The 18,312-nt window shown below is 42.5% G+C and overlaps 1 protein-coding gene across 1 annotated transcript in view; it reads left to right on the top strand.

Moving 5' to 3' along the window:
* Positions 1 to 17,469, top strand: part of Atxn10 (ataxin 10) — a 137,010-nt gene extending 119,541 nt beyond the window's left edge. Inside the window, exons 11-12 of the mRNA XM_051160140.1 lie at positions 16,568 to 16,755; positions 17,239 to 17,469. Of these exons, the coding sequence (XP_051016097.1) occupies positions 16,568 to 16,755; positions 17,239 to 17,241 (191 nt within the window). The 3' untranslated portion in view covers positions 17,242 to 17,469. The remainder of the gene's footprint in view (positions 1 to 16,567; positions 16,756 to 17,238) is intronic.
* Positions 17,470 to 18,312: the final 843 nt, after the last annotated feature.

Below are 18,312 nucleotides of genomic sequence, written 5' to 3' on the forward strand. Positions count from 1 at the left end.
GACTTAAAACATCTATCTAGACCTAAAAATATCTTAACCCATAAACAACCAAGCTTAATTGTGAAACTAAACTATTTGGTCTTCAATCCCATCAGAGACTTGAGAAGGAGTAAAATGAATTACTTGAGTAAACAGGAAGTGCAGGTTAGCAGCTTCCAAATTAAAAAAAAAAAAAAAAAAAAAGGACAGAGACAGTTTGCTGTCTGGAGAGTCACCCATAACTCTCAAAAACATTGGAGCATTGTCTTAGGCCTTCTGGCCCAGTATATCTGACCGACACATTTGTGAGGCAGGAACTATTGAAGACATGATTTCCCTGTCTTGGCAGAGTTTGGCCATGAACTCTGTCTGCATCCAAGCTTACCAAGTTTTAAGCAGAATTCTATCAGTGGTCTAACCGAGGCCATTTTGCCCAGTGGCTGGGTTTGCCATATTTGAAGCTATCTCCATAAGGAGGTTCATTGATGCTCATCATCATCTTTGAAGTAGGCCGGGTGCTGCCAGGAGTTAACCTGTCTTGCTATCAAAGAATCATTAAAGCTATATAAACATCTTTAAATGCTGTATTCTGTAGGACTTGGAGGGTTTTGAAGACCTTCTCTAACTACTTTACCTTATCTGTTGGTAGAATCATATCTATCTGTTACATCTAGGATGCATATTCCTGTGATATAAATAGACTAGGAATTGACATGACCCCGATTTGATCAGTTGACAGTTAACTTATCTAACTTATTTATCCTTAGCAGCCTGCAGTAGGATTTTCAAAGAATTGGAGGAAAACCTTGTATTCTACTTGAGTGGTATGGGAACAGTACCTCATATTAGAGCAGAAATATATATAATGTGTGTGAAGAATAATCTTACATTTGAATTCTATGTCAGTGTATCAAAATTAAGCTTATTTTGCATCAATATACAAATTTCTATACCAATGAATTAAAAATAACCTTGTGAGCACAGTTAAGGCCTTAGTTGAGTCAACTCAATAATCTACTTTTTGTCCTGTCATCCCTATACATTTCTATATGCCCTTCTTTCTTTTCAGCTCCTATCTCCAAACCTAAGAAAGAAAGATAAAGGAAAAGAGAGACTTCTTGAGTCCAATCTTGTTTTCTCTCTGGATAAGACCAATAGTAACTTACAACCAACTCCCAATGAAAATAAAGATCCAAAGCCCAAGAAAGCAACCAAAAACCTGCCCACCTTCCCCTTAAGGGAAATGGGTGTCATTCTCTTAGGGTTTCTTCCAGCTCATTTGGGACAAATAATAGCTTTGTAGGGGCCCAAATAAAATTAGGGAAATGGTTAAACAAGGTAGGAATATCGTTTGCCCAGTTTCTAAATGTTGAGAACTTCCAGGCTTAATAACAAGAACCTGGAAATCTAATGTTCTGGTTTGTTTTCTATTGCTTGATAAAATATATGACCAAAAGCACCATTGGGAGGAAAAAAATTTATTTTGTTTAAGCTTCTAGTCATGGTCCTTTTTTAAAGGAAGCCCATGGCAGGAACTGAAGCAGAAGCCATAGAGGTACTGGTTTGCTCCCCATTGCTTGTCCAACTTGGACTACCTGCCCAGGAATGGCCTTGCCGCCAGTGGTCTGGACCCTCCCACATCGGTTAAGAAAATGTCACATAGGCTTGCCCACAGGCCAGTCTTATTGGGGGCATTTTCTCTGTTGAAATGCTGTCTGCCCACATGAACCTGGTTTATGTTGAGTTGACAACAATAAATAAATAGATAGGTAAATAAATAACCAGTGTGCCTACATAGAAATTAATTGATGAAGGTAAATCAAAACCAGCATCATGAGAGTGGTTTATAGTTCCATGTGTTTTCTATGTAATTTAAGACACTAATACCCTTAAGAGAATTACAAGTGCATTGGCGTCTTACAGTGTGGAAGGATTTTTTTTTTTAGCATTCACCAAATAATAATAAAAATGAGTTATCTGCGGTTGTAAAGAGCAGCTTTTTAAAAGTGACTTAAGTTAAACTGTTATAAATTATAAATCAGTGTTTTTAACCTTAGAATGTTAAAAATCATAGACACAAATCTAAAACTATAAAATATACACAAAGGAAATAAAAAGGAATTAAAACATTTTCACCATAAAAAGTGAACTACACACAAAAGGAATAATGTCGAAGAAAGTCATAAACTTACAGAAAACATAGCAAAATGTCACATGTGAATCTTTATTCATAATTACTTAAATATGAATAGATTCTTTTGTCAAGAGTATTTAACATAGGTAAAATATGATTCAATCATGTTATCTATAAAACTGTTTAGATTCAGAGACAGACTTAGCAGTGCTGGTGCATGCCTTTAATCCCAGTACGTGGGAGGCAGAGGCAGGTGAATGGATCTCTGAATTCAAGGCCAGCTGGATCTACACAGAGAAATCCTGTCTTGAAAAACAAAAACAAACAAAGATTCAGAGACAGAAAAGGTTAAAAGCAGAAAAAAATTGAGTAAACAGATAGCTAATGAGAACTGTCGTGGTGGCTTACATCAGACAAAATGTATTAAAAGCCAAGGAATTACAAAAGACAAGAAGGGCATAATGCACAGTTAAAAAAAAAAAAAAAAAAAAAAAAAAAAGGACACGAAATACAAATATTCGTGGGTAGGAGAGATGGCGCCACAGGTGAAGCCACTTGCCACCAAACCTGAAGCCCTGAGTTCATGCCCTGAAACTCATTTGGTAAATGGAGAGACCCAACCTAGCAAATTGTCCTCTGACCTCCACACATACATACGGCGGCATGCATCCACCCCCACACACGTGCTAAAATAAATATAAAAGGTTTTTAAATTAAAAATATTACAAAGAAATGTAAAATTTATATGCCAAATGCACATTAGCGTTTCTGAATCAAAAACTGGCAAGTCTAAGGGACAAAGTTTTTTTTTAGTGGCTGTCTGTTTCAGCACCCAACTCTGAATGATAGGTAGAAGAGCCTATAAGAAAAGGAGGAAGCACAGAGAGTGTAAATGGCGTGCTCCGCCAGCTGCACTTGCAGCGTGTGCAGTACGCCACACACACTTTATTTTCCCCAAATGCTTCCTGACACATTTTCCAGGATAGACCCTATGTCGTAACAAATTACCTTTCAGTAGATTTTAAAAGACAATTAAACATACACAACTTTCATAACTAGATGAAGTTAGGTGACAAAAACGTAAAATTGGTTCTTTAAGTTGGGCCATCTGCATCTACATGGACTATGAAAAGGGAGAAAAAATTCAAATTACTAAAACCAGAAATGAAATAAGGACAATACTATCGATTCTCTAGAAATAAGAATATAAAGCTGCTGTGGTATCATGTGGAGATTTGGAACTGTATCTAAAGTGCTAAGAAGCGGGGGGGGGGGGGGGGGTGTCTGAGTATACCTGTGTCTGCTAAGGAGCTTGGAAACCCTAGACTTAACACCTTCCTGCAAGTTCCCCATTCACAGAACTAACTCTGACTGGCCATTCTCAGACTTTTCCAAAACAGAGAGAAGCATTGCCTTATAAAGTAGTCCAGAGAGACCCTACAAGAAAAGTACAATATTTCTTGTGAATATTGACATAGAAAATACTGGCAAACTAAATTCAACTGCATATTAGAAAAGGATTATGCATAGCAGTCCAGCAGGATTTGTTCTTGGAATACAGGGATAGTTCAACCTAAATTGGTCATACTAGTAAACCACTTTAACAGAACAAGCGAAAAGACTGTGTGACCAGTTCTACTGATGCAGAGAAGGCATTTGACAAAATTGAGCACCTTTCATGTTAAAAAAGTAAGCAAAGTAGAAATAGACTAGTTATTCCAATATAAAAGCTGTATTAAAAGTCCACAGCAGGCATTCCATTCAGTGGCAGAAGACTGGGCATCTTTCCTCTAAGATGCAGAGCAAAGCAAGTATGGCTGGCTTCCCACTCATTTGACGTAGTTGTCCTAGCCAAAGCTATTAGGCAGGAAAAAAATGAAGGGCACTGAAGGTGGAAAGGAAGAAATGAAACTGCCTCTTCAGGTGAGTAGCTGCACATATAGACAACTCTAAGAGTTCTAGTCAATATTATAATAATGAATTCTACAAAATAGTAAAATATAGAACCCATGCATTTCTGTATACTAGTGAACCTTGTGGGGAAAAACATTATTCAGCCTATAGTAGCAGCATAAAGTACTGAGAAATTAGTTTAAACAAGTAGAAGGCAATACAATAAAGATGTTCTTGAAAGTAACATGTAAAGAAATGGAAATACACCCGTTCATGAACTGAAGGTTTTACTGTTTCTGTCAGTGAGTCCCACACCTTTAGATTTAGTACAGCTCGGTGGAGAGACCTGTTCTGGAATTCATAGATCTCAGGAAACATCGAGTGAACTGTATTGCAGTCCTCATGCTTGTTAAGTCTAGCTTAACCTAAGTTATTAACATAGGAACTAATTCATAGAATCTGGGCCCAGAGGTAAACCCTTGCATATGTGGTCACATAATTTTTGACAAGAATGCCAAGACTGTACCATTGGGAATATGCCGTATATTCAGCAGATAGTGTAAATAAAATTGACACGTGGGGGGTTGAGCAACTGGGGCAGGAGGGTCACCTGGACCCAGGACTTGGAGTTCATCCTGGACAGCATCATGAGACCCAGGAGTTGAATATATGGAGGGACCCTTTCCAATGCTATATACAACAAAATATCAAAGGTTTAAAGGTCTTATGAAAACTGTAAAACACAAGGGAGAAAGTGTAATGTCTTTAGACCTAGGATGGTTTCTTGATTTTGATACCAAAGGCAAAGTTAGCATGCAAATTGGGCTGCATGAAATTTTTAAAAATTGTGCATTAGAGGACACCACCAACCATAAAAGGGTAACTATGGAATGGGAGAAAATACCTGGAGATCATCTGTTTGGTAACAGATTGACAACCAGACTAAGCCAATTTAGATATGAACAAAGGATTTGAAGAGATCTTTCCTAGACTGTATAAGCACCAATAAGTACAGAAAAATATGTTCCAAGGGCCATTAGGTAAATACACAGCAAAACTATAATGAAATACCTTTTCACGCTCTACAGTGGACATCTGTCAAATATACAGAAAGTTAACCAATTTGGTAAAGTTGGGAAGAGTTAAAGCTTTGTGTACTGTTGTTGGGAATAAACATATACTATCAAAATCATTTGTTAGAAATGCTGCTATCCCTCAGAAAGCTAAGAACAAGGTTATTAAACAATCAGCTATTCCACTTTTGGCTGTACTTCCTTCAGAACTGAGAGCAGGGCCTCAGAGATATTTTCACACCCCTATTCTTAGCATCATTTACAGTAGCTAAAGTCTGGCTGGAGCCTAGGTGTCCATCCAGAGCATAAATAGGAAAGAAAAATATGGTTTCTGTGAATATTACTTGGCCTGGAAAAAGAAAGTAGCTGTTGTCATATCCTATGACAAAGAACCTTGAGGCCACAAAATAAGTCAGTCACAAAAAGACATGCACTGTCTCTGCCTCCTTGTGAGAGTTACTTAGAATAGTCTTAACCGTAGAAATAGAAAGTAGAAGTGGGGAGGCTGGAGGTGACTTAGTGGTTGAGAGCACTGGCTGCTCCTCCAGAGGCCCTGGGTTCAATTCCCGGCTCCCACGTGGCAGCTCACAACTGTCTGTAATTCCAGTTCCAAGGGACCCAAGACCCCCATATAGGCATACCTGCAGGTAAAACACTAGAGCACATAAAATAAAAATAAAGAAGTGGAAGGTGTTTGCTGGCAACTTGAGAAAAAAGAGCATTGCTGTTGAATGAGCTTAGACTGTCAGTCTTACAGCATCATAAGTTATGAGAAGGGTGGGAAAGATGGGCAAAGTGCCTGCTGCACAAGCAAGGTTTGGCCAGCCAACTTAGCAGAAATGATACGCTTCATATTCAAAGAGAGGTCCTGTCTCAAAAAAAAAAAAAAAAAAAGATTAGAAGCCAATAAGCATCCAGCACTGTCTCTTGACCTCCACATGTGCACACAGATACACCACACACACTGAGAGAGTGCTGTAGAGATGGGTATAACAGTCGTATTTAATACCACAGAGCTGCCCTGAGAAGTGGTTGTAGAGATGGGGAGTTGTGTTTCCCTATAGTGAGGACTTGGAAGAACAGAATACAGCACCCCTACCTTTATTAGGGCTCATACAGAATTAGTTCCTGATCCTTTAGATCCAAAACAATTCTTATAATACATTGTGATTTTATTTAGTTTTCATTACCATCCATAAAATATCTTTAAAGAAAAAGAGAGAAAGAGAAAGTTGTGGGAAATGGTTTTGTGAGTGGCCAGGGCTATTAGATGGTTAATATGCAGCATGAATGGCAGTCCACTGAATGTCTTTATGCCCTTGAAGCTGACATTATCAACTCATGTAATACAAGAAAACCTGTAATCCTTATTTTATGAATGAGGGAACTGAGGCAAAGAGGTGTGGAAATATGCCCATTTGAAACGACTGCTACTACAAAGCTGGAGCTGGAGCTGGAGTTGGGCATTAAATGAATGCTTCAGTCATGGTTAAGTTCTGGAGAGATAGGCCAGTGTGTGATTAACAGTTTGAGTTTTTGTTGGGATCTCAGTTCATTCCTGTAATTTTAGTATAGATAGCAAGTCATATTGTCTGTATATGATGGGAAAACATTCAAGTGTTACATTTCTAGAAGGGAGTACAGCAGGTGGTAGAGTTTGCCTAACATGCACCAAGGCCCTAGTACTACAGACAGGCAAACCCAGCAATAGCAACAAAACCATTACACTTCTGTAATTAATTCCCCCCACCCAAATATCTAGGACTAAGAGACAGTCATATCAAAAACTTTAGAAATTTATTGTCACCATAACAACTTACTTAACTTTAAAGTAGTCTAAGGTGCTCATTGACTCTTGTTTTCATATCATAAATTTGTCATAGGCTGCCCTTAGGTGGGTAAAGAGGTGCAGAGTGAGCCTCTCTGATAGGAAGGCGGGCTTATAGGTTCGCATGCACAGAGAAGGAATCAGTGCAGTCCTCCAGCCACCTCCTCCTAATTATGTATTCATACACCTCCTTCTGTCTGATCCTACTTAAGTCTTTAGGCCCACTCCACTTCTGCCTGCTGACTTCCCGGAGGCTCTTGAGAGGGGAAAAGCTAGGAGCAGCATATCAGCATGGCCATGTGAACCATGACCAATCCCCCTTCCCCCGGGGGACTCTAATATCATTTTGGTGGGTGCCAAATGCCCAGGCCCCCAGCATTTACAGGATGGGACTTTCCTGGCTCATCGCTGCCTGCTGTGTCTTGTCTCCTCTCAAATCCACCAGAAGCTCTCTGCTATTTGTGGTCTTCATTTAATCCTTCCTAGCTCAGAACTGTTTTTGACCCTTGGCTATACTTTATTAGTTCTGAAATGTCATTAATGCTAGACCAACACTAATCTCCTATAATTTAGATGGGATTACTTTTTCTACTTCACTTTTTCATTTTGCCTTGAACATTAGTTTATTAGCTAGTTCTAAAATATTTTACAGAGATGCTTCAGAGTTGGTCTGAAAGCTGTCTGCAGGTTGGTGTTGTCCTGTGGGGTTGTTTTTTTTTTTTTTTTTTTTTTTTTTTTGGTTGTTGTTTTTTGTTTTGTTTTTAGTGAAAGAAACCTGTTTCAAGCCTCAAACCCTTCCTTATTGTCTAGGCAGAGCATAAAACTTTAGAGAGAGTGTCAGGGAAAGAGCTCTGCTTCTGGGGCTTCAGTCCCCATGGGCATGTTTGGAAGTTATCTGGCCTTGAGATGGGAGGTGGGGGCTAGAGCCATATTGTCTGTGTCTGTGCCCTGGCTTCACCACTCTTCACTGCAGGACGTGGGACAGATTACTCAACCTCTTCAGTAGGATGTGGCCACCCATAAGATTAGTAAGTGCTTAAAACAGCTACTGTCACACTACACCCTTGGAGGTGAGTCTGCTCCTGCTCTTTCTGTTATTCCCTTTCCTGTTCTGTGCAGGTACACTGGCCATTCTCCTCACAGCCTTGGCAAGCAGGAGGAGAACTCCTCTTACAGAGCTCTGCCTGCACCGAGAGTGATAGCATTCTCTGAATGGATTCAGATGAAGCGACTTTTCTGATGTCTTTGTATTCCAGAGTTCTGTGCATTTTATAAATGTCTCTTCACCCAGCAAGAGGGCCCTTGCTGTGTTTCTGCGTGTCCTGAGTTCCTCTTTCAGGTGGTAAAGCTCAGCCATGGCACTGTTGGTGGGGACCTGGGTATGACTGGATGCCTGGGCATTGTTTTCTTTAGAAGCCTAATAGTCTTACCCGCTCTTCCCCCAACAACAAGAGTGATGGTGTCCGTGCTTCTGCTGTACATCTGCATGTGTTCCTTAATATCTCACAGCTCAGATCTGACGGGCCCTGGTTTGTTAGCTCACTTAAGCTCTGCACACCAAAGGCTTAGCTAAGGTAGGTGTCTGGCTGGTGAGCAACACACCCTTTGGAAGAATTGGGGCACAGGGAGGAAAGCACCCCAGTGGGCTGCAGAGTACTGTTGTGCACTCTGTGTTGACTGCATGTGCTGTACACTTCTCAGCGTGCATGCAGCAGCTCAGAAGTGACGTCAGAGTGCTGCCCAAATACAAATGGAACCACTTGTGGCCCCAAAGCCCTTTGGTGTGGTCTGGGTTAGAAGTGGTATTGGTTGTTTCTGATCCTGAAACCTGTAGTGTGATAGGGATGCCAGACTGTGCCTGCTTTGTACCACGCTCTGCTTTGAAGTGGGCAGTAAAAAGGATTCCAGAATATGCAATGTACAAAATTAGTTTCAGTGCTCTAAGATCCTTCACCACCAAAACCCCGTGAAGACAAGATACCTGCGAGCACAGCCCTTGCTGGCCACAGAAGCATTTGGAGTGGGCAGTGCGTGTGATGACCGCCTGGCAGGGAGAATGCCGTCTTCCCATGACTTCACTGCCAGCTGGATGGGCCCACAGTATGTTTTCTTTCTTGGATGCTGGATGGTGTGCATCTGGGATTGAAGGACAGAGCACGGAACCCAGCCAGGGTCCAGACAGAGGGCGGTATGTGGCATGGTTCCCCACCCTGACCACAGATGCTATCGGGAAGTGGGAGCTTTCATAAAGTGGAGAGATGTGTGGGCTTCAAGGAGGAGCCCTTGAAACAGTATCTCACCTCAAATTTAAAGGTCACTCTAGGAAAAGTAAGTTGTATGTTGTAAAGAGAGCGAATGTGGCCTTCCTTTCTTAAGTACCAGTGTGGGCTGTGCACGTAGGAGCAAGTCTCCAGCGACTGTGCTGTTGAGCCACTTCAAAACTCTGCAGTGTCACACCATCTCTGAAATTTCTGTTTCCCTTGTGGCTGGAGAGGACAAGAAAAGCACCTATCCTCTAAAGAGGATAGGTTCTGAGGTGCCCTCCCTTTGTATAGGCAGCAGCTACCAAGCAAGTATTAAGAACGTGTATTCCACATTGTGACCTATAATTCACAACTGTGGCAGTTTTTTTCTTTCCCACCCTCTTGTATTTGTTTTCCTTTTTTTTTTTTTTTTTTTTTTTTTACCTTGTTCAGTGTTGGCAGCTAGCCATTCATTAGTAAGTGGGCAGGTATGCACACATGACTGGAGCTGTGATTTGTTAGACCCTGTTAAGACAACAGGCTGAAAAGCATGAAATAGCACATGCAGCACTCACTGAGACACTTGGAACACAGTTGTTCCCTTGTATTAAAATATAAAAGCAGAATAAAATTAGATACCAGATAGTCCAACAATTTAGAGCAGTAGGAAGAGCCAGTGTGGGTGGTTCGCGGTGGTTACGGCCTTCACTGGTTCCAGCACCATGAAGGAACTCCGGAGGATCCGCCCCCATTAAGCCGTCCTCTTTAGTTTCTGAATGAGAGTGTGTGTGGTGAATGAGTATTGATAACCAAAGACAGCGGTAAAAGTTAACAGTGACGTAAAGGAACTTTATGGTGAAAGCAACAGAAATATCTCTGGGTGTCTAGGAATGGTTGGCCTGTGCAGAGAAACCTATGGCTTTGTGGAAGAATAGAGGCCCTTACCTGCCCTTGCTGCCTGTCGTCTCCATGATCCCTCCTTCCAGCCTCTGCTCTGACGTCGATTCTACCCTTTGGCAGCATGAGCCTGAAGCTGGGCTTCCCAAGTAGTGTTGTTTTACCTTCCTTTCCACGAGTTAATCCTGCTTCTGGGGGGAGGCTGCCCAGCTCCTACCAGAGGGTCAGAGGGTGCTGAGCACACTGTTCCTGGTTCCTACCCCCTTGTTTTGCCTGCTTTGTATGATGAAAATAGGCACACTTGGTTTTCATAATGTAAAGCATTTCCAGAACAGTTTTATAACAGGGCTGTGTGCTGCGCTCCAGTGCTTCCGTTTTTGCAAAGATTGTCAGTTGTGATGCAGCTGTTTATCATTCACTTAATCCTCAGAAAACCCTTTCTTGGTGTGGTCTGTAAAGGCCCTTGAAGGAGACTTGCATGTCATTGACTCTATTCTCACAGCACTGTTTATTGGAGGCACTCCATGCATGCTGGCTGCCCTATAGCAGTAGTCCCTGCAAAGCTGTATGCACATAAATGCCATTTCTTCCCTGGCTCACTGTCTAAGATAACTTTCAACATACTATATAGGTAGAGATGAACTCTTATATGATCTACATATACAGATATTACATGAAGTATGCATACATCCTAAAATTCAAGTAAAAAGCCTTTAATATTGAAAGCGTTATCAATGAAGTGCAAGTTTTCCAAATCTATACTTTTAATAGTTCCTTGTTTATTGATTCATTGCAAATCCGAGGCCACAGGTCAACTTCTGAGGGGCAGTATGATAAATGCCTGTGCTTCCTTGGCCTACTGTCTTCACAGCTGCTTAGCTCAGAGAAGCCACAGGTCACTCACATGTGATTGGTTCTGGCCATATGGAAGTTAGAACTGAATTTGTAGACCCTGAAATTGATTCCTTAACATATATGATAGACATAAGACTTGATTGTTCCTGCCAGTTATTTGCCAGCCCTCATTCTCAGCAGGCTCTAAACATAGTTCAGGCCCTGACAACAGTCCGTAGACCTGAAGTGTGTCGGGTTTGATTCCTAGAAACAGGATGCCTATAACTAGATGAAGTCTATCTTAGCAGGTAGCATTTTAACTCCATTGATTGCACTTTAAAGTTGATGTATACATAAATCTGCTGGTTGGTATTAAGCTGTTTGTGAGGTTTTCCCTACAGTTTAATGCCCTGCTAATGCTGAGCCTCCTAACGGACCTTTTCACGGCTTCAGGCTCAGTGTGGACCCATGGCTCCTCTCCTCCCTGGTGCACTGGTGATAACTACCACTGTGGTCCCTGTGGCCCAGGTCACATCACCAGAGAGTTCTCCAGAAAAGCTCCACTGCTGATTGCGGGCCCTTTCATGGCAGTTTTGGGACAAACAGGCTCATGCCTTCTATTTGTAGTAGCTATGGAAACGGTAGAAGCGCTCTCTCTGGAGCTAAGCATACAATAAAGGACCTCAAGTGTGGGGAGGATTAGAGACTTTAGAAGATGTTGAATTTTCTCCCCATTCTTTCTTGTTCCCTGTCCCTTTACAGCAGGAACAAGAGGGCAATGTGAATATTAACTGGGACTTGTTTTAATCTCCCTTGTGACACTTAAGAGTGTTTCAGTCTGCACTGACTACTTGGGCTCTAGCCATTCACTGCACAGTAACAAGGAGACTGTGCATATTCATGACCCAGGCTCTCAAGATTGAGTTTTCCAGTGTTTCTTTTGCTCTTCCAGTCTTCTGAAAGAGTGCTTTCTTTTTTGTCATCTGTGAGTACTAAGTTATGGTCAGGTCAGAGTAAAAAGTTTGGGTGCTGTTGCACAGTAAGTGACTAGTTAAATTTCAAGAAGTTGGGAAAAACATGTTGACCCTTTTCACCATAAAGAAATAGTAACGTTACCCAGGCGTGGTGGCGCACGCCTATAATCCCAGCACTCGGGAGGCAGAGGCAGGTGGATCGCTGTGAGTTCGAGGCCAGCCTGGTCTACAAAGCGGGTCCAGGACAGCCAAGGATACACAGAGAAACCCTGTCTCGAAAAAAAACAAAAAAAGTAATGTTGGTGCTAACAACATAACTTAGTGAGTAAAGGTGCTTGCAATATGACAACCTAAGTTTGATCCCAGAACCCACATAGAAGTTAAAGAGAAAACCAGCTCCAGAGAGCATGGACCCATAGGGTATCCAGCTACGCAGGTTCTCAGCTCCTCCTCCCTTCCAGGGGCAGCAGCAGCTTTGGTGCTAACTGCCACTGTGGCCTCTGTGGCCTAGGTCACAACACCAGAGTGTTCTGTCAAAAAGCCCCATAGTGCATGCACTATGGCACACATGTTCCACCCACATACATATCATGCCTATGTACCCATGTGCACACATGAATAGAAGGGGGAAAGACACCCAGCAGGGTGGCTTATGCAGGGGAAAGGCACTTGCTCTGCATGCCTGTCAACCTGAGTTCAAGCTCCCGAGCCAACGTAAAGATGTATGGAGAGAACTGACTCCAGAGTTAACCCCTGACCTCTACACGTATGGCAGGACATGCACGCGCCATGCACCATGCACAAGCATACACTCTGATAATAGGTAAACTGATAATAAAATAGAAATTATTGCATGAGATAGGCGTTTTTGCCCTGATCTGAACAATGCAGTATATGAGAAGTTTGAGTGTAACCTGAAACACTGGGCAGCAGTGCCTGGTATTCTCATTTGAACAGAAGCAGTGCAGGGGCCTTCAGGCAGTGTCTGTTCTGTTGATAGATAGACAGCACCTGTCAGCTGCTGGTGCTCACGAGGAGGGGCCTTTCTCTTTGTCACTGAGAACATATGCAGGACTGTCAGCCTCATGGAATCCTAGGAAGGCTGATTGATGCCACTGATAATACGAAAAAAATATTAACTGCACAGTTAAGGGACAAGTGCTGGTGTTAGTAATTCATCATTTATTTCTGATCTCCCAGGTGCAGAGGTGTTGGTTCCGGTATCTTCTTGGGACTGTAGTTCTCTCCAGCCCCCCACAGCCTTCACTTCCACATCTTGGCACCCCCACCATCAAATTTAGAAAAGAGCAGAATGCCTTTGCTGCATGGCCTTCATGGCTTCTGTTCTTAGGTTGTTGGTTCCATTATGTTTTGTTCTGGAAAAGAATGCCTGAAGGCCCAGCCGCAGCCCTTCATCTTCTGGAGGGCTCTTGTAATGCAAAGTTGCTTTGTCCTCTTACAAGCAGTAGCCATCACACCAGGTTGTTGCTGGTTTTGCTTTCTACACATATTAGCTTCCAGACATGATAAATTATCATGCTCACAGTATTCCTACCCTGTCTTGAGATGAATGTGTTTGAAGTCATCTTTCCATAGAATTCTGCTGGTGATTGGTTGTCTTGGCTCTTTTGTTTACACAGTTCAGCTTCCTTGCCTGGTTTGTATTGGTGTTGGGGTTGCTATCCCAGAATCTTAGACCTACAAAGCCATGACTCAGGAAACCACTGGGATGTGAGGGCAGAACACTTCTGGTGTGGTGGTCACTTCAATGCCATCGTGGCTCTGCCTCTGTGGTACTCAAGAGGGTGCACTTGCCTTTACACATTCAACTAGTATTCCCTTGCACTGTGCTAGGACAAAGAACAAAGACAGATGAATAAGATACCAATCAATGTTTGAAAAGCTCACAGTTAGACAGAAATACACACAAGTAATGAGAGCTTGTGTAATTTCAACAAATAAGCATCGAGCCATGTCTCCAGGCTGGATACTAGAGACATAGGCATGAATTAGGTATAGTACCTGCCCTTGGGGTGCTCATGGCTAAATACAGTGCAGTGGGATGAGAAGTGTTAGTAAGAGTGGGTGCCTGTACAGCCTTAGTATAAACTGAGTAGTGGGGTCCCTGGAAGGCTGAGAATGCCTGCTGAAAAAGAAAAGCGGGACAGAGGGTGGGGGTAGGGTGGAAGTGCAGCCAAGCAAACACATGGGCATAAGAACACAGGAAGTATGATGTGGCTGAGGTCTAAGAGGCAAGGAGTGCTTGACAAGAAAAGTGCAGGACCATTGGCTTTTCCCAAGGGACTTGATAACTTGAAGTTTGGGTCATTGATATTTTCCTCCAAAGAATCTGTGTTTGTAACTGGTAGTGACAGTGTAAGTGTCATCACTGAGCCACCCAGCCCTTTGATTGCAGTAGCTCTTAGCAAAGTCTTAGCAACCTCAAATCTGTTTGAGTTCACTTATCTTTAAGTTAATAGCCAGAAAATTCCAGAAAGGAGAAAGTGTTTGGCTTCTGTTGTTTACAACTAGGTAGTCATACCTGTGAACCAGCCCCACCTCCAGTCTTACACATTTTCTTTTTGAGTTTACATCTCAAATGTTTGTTTCTTTAGTCACTTCTCATCATAATTGCTGCTTTCTCTTTTCTATAAAAAGTGAAAGAATAAGTTTGTATAATGATAGTGTTAACTTAGGTGTCGAAAGAGTCACAGCAAATAATTTGTCCAGAAATTACTTCTGTGTTGGAAGTGTCTGGCACCTGCAAATGTTATTTTTATTTTCTGTGATGGCACAGACCGGAGACTCACCAACCATGGAAAGAGGAATTACAAATTCAGGCTTTATTTTAGTATTTGTGCAGATTCAGTTTTCAGAAAAGAAGTAGAACCTTATAAAGGAGCTCAGCCTAGTCATGACGGATGGCAGACAGATTGCCAGGTGAAAATAGTCTGTACCAAAGCAGAGAGAAGTGCAGATTCAACGTCCGCCAGCAAGCCCGCTTCTGTCCTGTGCCTTCAGAAATACATAGCCATTGATACCCTCAAGTGGTTTCAGTGATAAACCTTTAAAGGTAAACAGACTGTCCACTCATTCATCAAGACTGCTAATGTCCGCTCTGTGCCAGGTTCTGTCCAGGCCTCATAGTCCCATAGTCCCACAAACACGAGCCCAGCCCTGTGATAAAGATCTGAGAGAGGCCATGCAGAAAAAGGGTCATGGTTAGGAAGGGGGCTGCTCTGAGGTGGTGTAGAAGGAAGGGCTTGATGGGATTATGAACCAGGGTTGGGCGGTAGAGCTGAGGGTGGCACAACCTTTTAAAACCTCCACAAATACCTTTTGATCATATAGTGCCCTGCTTTAATGCTTGCATCCTTTGTAGTTCATCAGATTGAGTTTTACTTTCCTGTAAGGTTATTGAACTAGAGAGAAACAGTTTAATTCATTTTTTTAAAGTACTATGAGGAGAGCACCCACCTTTATTGCTGCTGACAGTGTCTCTTGGGTTTCCCGTCTGATTGGAAATCTAGAAATGTCTCAGAACCAGGCTTTTTACCAGAGAAGCCTAGGGCCTTTTAGAGCCACATGCACTCGGCCCTGCTGTTGGAACTGCCTGGGTGGGTGTAGCTAATGGCTATCAGGAAAAGGCTCCTTCCTTTTGTGTGTGTGGTGGAGGTCAGAACTATGACCCAAATGAATGCTATGTTGTGTGAGCACACTGAACTACTGTGCTACAGCCCCAGCACTCTAGATCTGATTATTCTGGTCCTCTACTGATCATGAGCAGATAGGCCTGCATCTCTGAAAATATATTTATATTAGCGTAGGCTCCTGTGGTTCCCTTTGGACTAGAGTGAAAACACAAACAAAAGGCCTGTCCTTGGTGCTCTCTGTCTTACAGGATGCTGTATAGTAGCAACTTTCAGTTTTCCTGAGTGTTGCACAGCTCCTGGCACCTAAGCCTATCATGAATAATTCAGTGATGTGACCCCAACCTTCTATCATCTTCATTCTGATGGGACACCAAGTGGGGAATTTCATTTGCAGGCATGGGCATGGGGAGGCAGTGAGGGTCGTGTGCTTTCAGGGCATGAGTGTTTCACACTGGACCTAGCAAATCCTTCACAGCTGAGGCTTTGTCCCTGAAATACTGAATGAGAGACATTCCATGGTGACTCCTAGGAAACCATTCTTACTGATAACTGCACTTTAAACAGAACTAGTTTCCTGTCTGATGTTTTTCCCAGCGCCTCTGACTTGTCTGCAGAGCTCCTCTTGTCCTTCTCTAGTGGCCTGACATAATGCCCAGGGGTGTGCATATGTGTACTGCTATGTCCACAATCCTCAGAGTAGCTGCTCTGGGCTTTTGCACCCCCCCTTCGTGTGTGTGTGTGTGTGTGTGTGTGTGTGTGTGTGTGTGTGTGTGTGTGTGTGTATGAGGGGGGGGGAGAGGGAGGGAGAGGGAAGAAGGGAGAGGGAGAGATCAGACACTCAGCCTGGGGCTGGTCGCTGAATCACCTGCTGGACCCACAAGCTCATATGTACCTTAACAGCTTTTTAAATGGTTTCCTCTTGGAATGTGTATTTATATTCTCTCTAACTCTCTAGAAGAACTCCATTGGTATTCTTGTGCTCCTGCACTGTTTACCTCTAAGTCATGTGGGTTAGAGAAATGGGGGAGTATGCTGTTAAATTCCTTTACTCTGCACCAGTTATGATGCAGTGGGTGGTGTATGCTGTGCGAAATCTCACTGAAGACAACAGCCAAAACCAAGATTTCATTGCAAAAATGGAGGAGCAGGGATTGGCAGATGCATCCCTGCTGAAGAAAATGGGTTTTGAAGTTGAAAAGAGTGGAGAGAAACTGATTCTGAAGTCTAATAGTGACATCCCTCCACCTGTAAGTACCCTCATGTGGCCTGTCCTCAATCTCTCTTTGAAAGCTGTTCCTGCATCTCTGTTATCTTGGAAACCAGAAGTCTTTATGGGGAACATGGAAGATAAGAGACATTGCCCTCTGACACAGTTACCAAACAGCACTAAACAGTGCCACAAAGAACTTTTTGGTCAGGCTTTATGATGCCATTTGCTTAAACCAACCACTTGTGCAGGGCATGACATACAAAAACATATTGGCATGGTATAAACAAGAACTAGGCTTTCTTCTTTTAAATGACAGAGTTCACTGCATTTTTGCTTTGTTGTTTTGTTTTTTGGGGGGGGAGGTGTGCACACACGTGTGTGCTATTTTACATGTGTCCTTTAAGGATCTTCCCAGTTCCCCATGACCGTGACGTAAGCAAAGCTCTGCACTGTCTGTGTGATGGTTTTTGTAAATAGATGTGCTGTATCTATGACCCTGTTTCTGTTTTGTTTTTCTTAGTGAATGACCTCTCCATGTGAGCACGTTCATGTTCCGTATCATGGATCTCTCACCTCTGCAGTATATGAAATCACAAATACTGGAAGCGTATCACACAGATGCAGGAGCCTCTCAGTCCTTACAGTTCACTGTGTATAAGCTCCAAGTCGGGGTTTTCTTTATGTCTTTGCAGTAAGTGTAATGTCTGCCTCCCCTCTGTCCCTCTGGGTAGAACGCGCTTCCCATCATGTACGTTGTGCTTAACGTTGTAGTGGATAATAAACGTTTTTGAGGGCACAGCCCCTACTTGGCAAAGACTGGGACCCTTGATTGGATTCTCTACATCCTTTCAGATGGCAAGTATGCTTCGTTCCTTTGATTCTCTGCTTCTCATTGGATTTCTGAACTCTGGCGGGCACTTGAAGTAAGTTTCTCACTGTGATTAATTCTACCAATCTCTTTTCTCTCCTTCTGCCTTTCCAAAACATTGACATGACTCATTTCCAGTTAATTAATTTGAGAACCCTGTCTCTTCATTTCATGCACTGTGTTGTCACTGAGCCTGGTCCTTTGGAAGTTGGAAAGGAGTGAGAATGGGTGGAAGACCGGGTAGCCACTTAACTCTTTACATCCCGGGTTGACTCGGAGTTAAGAACTCCATATAAAGGCAGATGCGCACATCTTGCCAATATTCATGCCTCTGACACAGAAAGGAATATTTTATTTTCTGCTTGATGTGCAGTACCTCATGTGAAAGAAATGTCCATATCATCTTCTCTGTGGCTGTCACAAAAGACGACTCAGTTTTAGCTTTGTTGTCATAAGTACAGAATTAATTTGGGAGAATAAATCTAGCTAGCTTTTGTTAAATTTTTATACCAGGTAAAACTGGACTATGGAGACACTAGACTCTGTATAGCAACCTGAATCACAAATAAAATTACCATGTCATGTGGTGGGGTGCTTAGTTAGCATTATTTTCCTGAACAAGTATGTTCAAAACTAAAATATCCAGAGACATCACATAGTTCATATTATACTTCCAAAATACTAGTAAAGACCCAACCAAAAGCTTCATAAAAATAGTATTCCAAA

This window comes from Acomys russatus, chromosome 17, assembly GCF_903995435.1.
Source record: "Acomys russatus chromosome 17, mAcoRus1.1, whole genome shotgun sequence".
In the NCBI taxonomy this organism is placed as follows: Eukaryota; Metazoa; Chordata; class Mammalia; order Rodentia; family Muridae; genus Acomys; species Acomys russatus.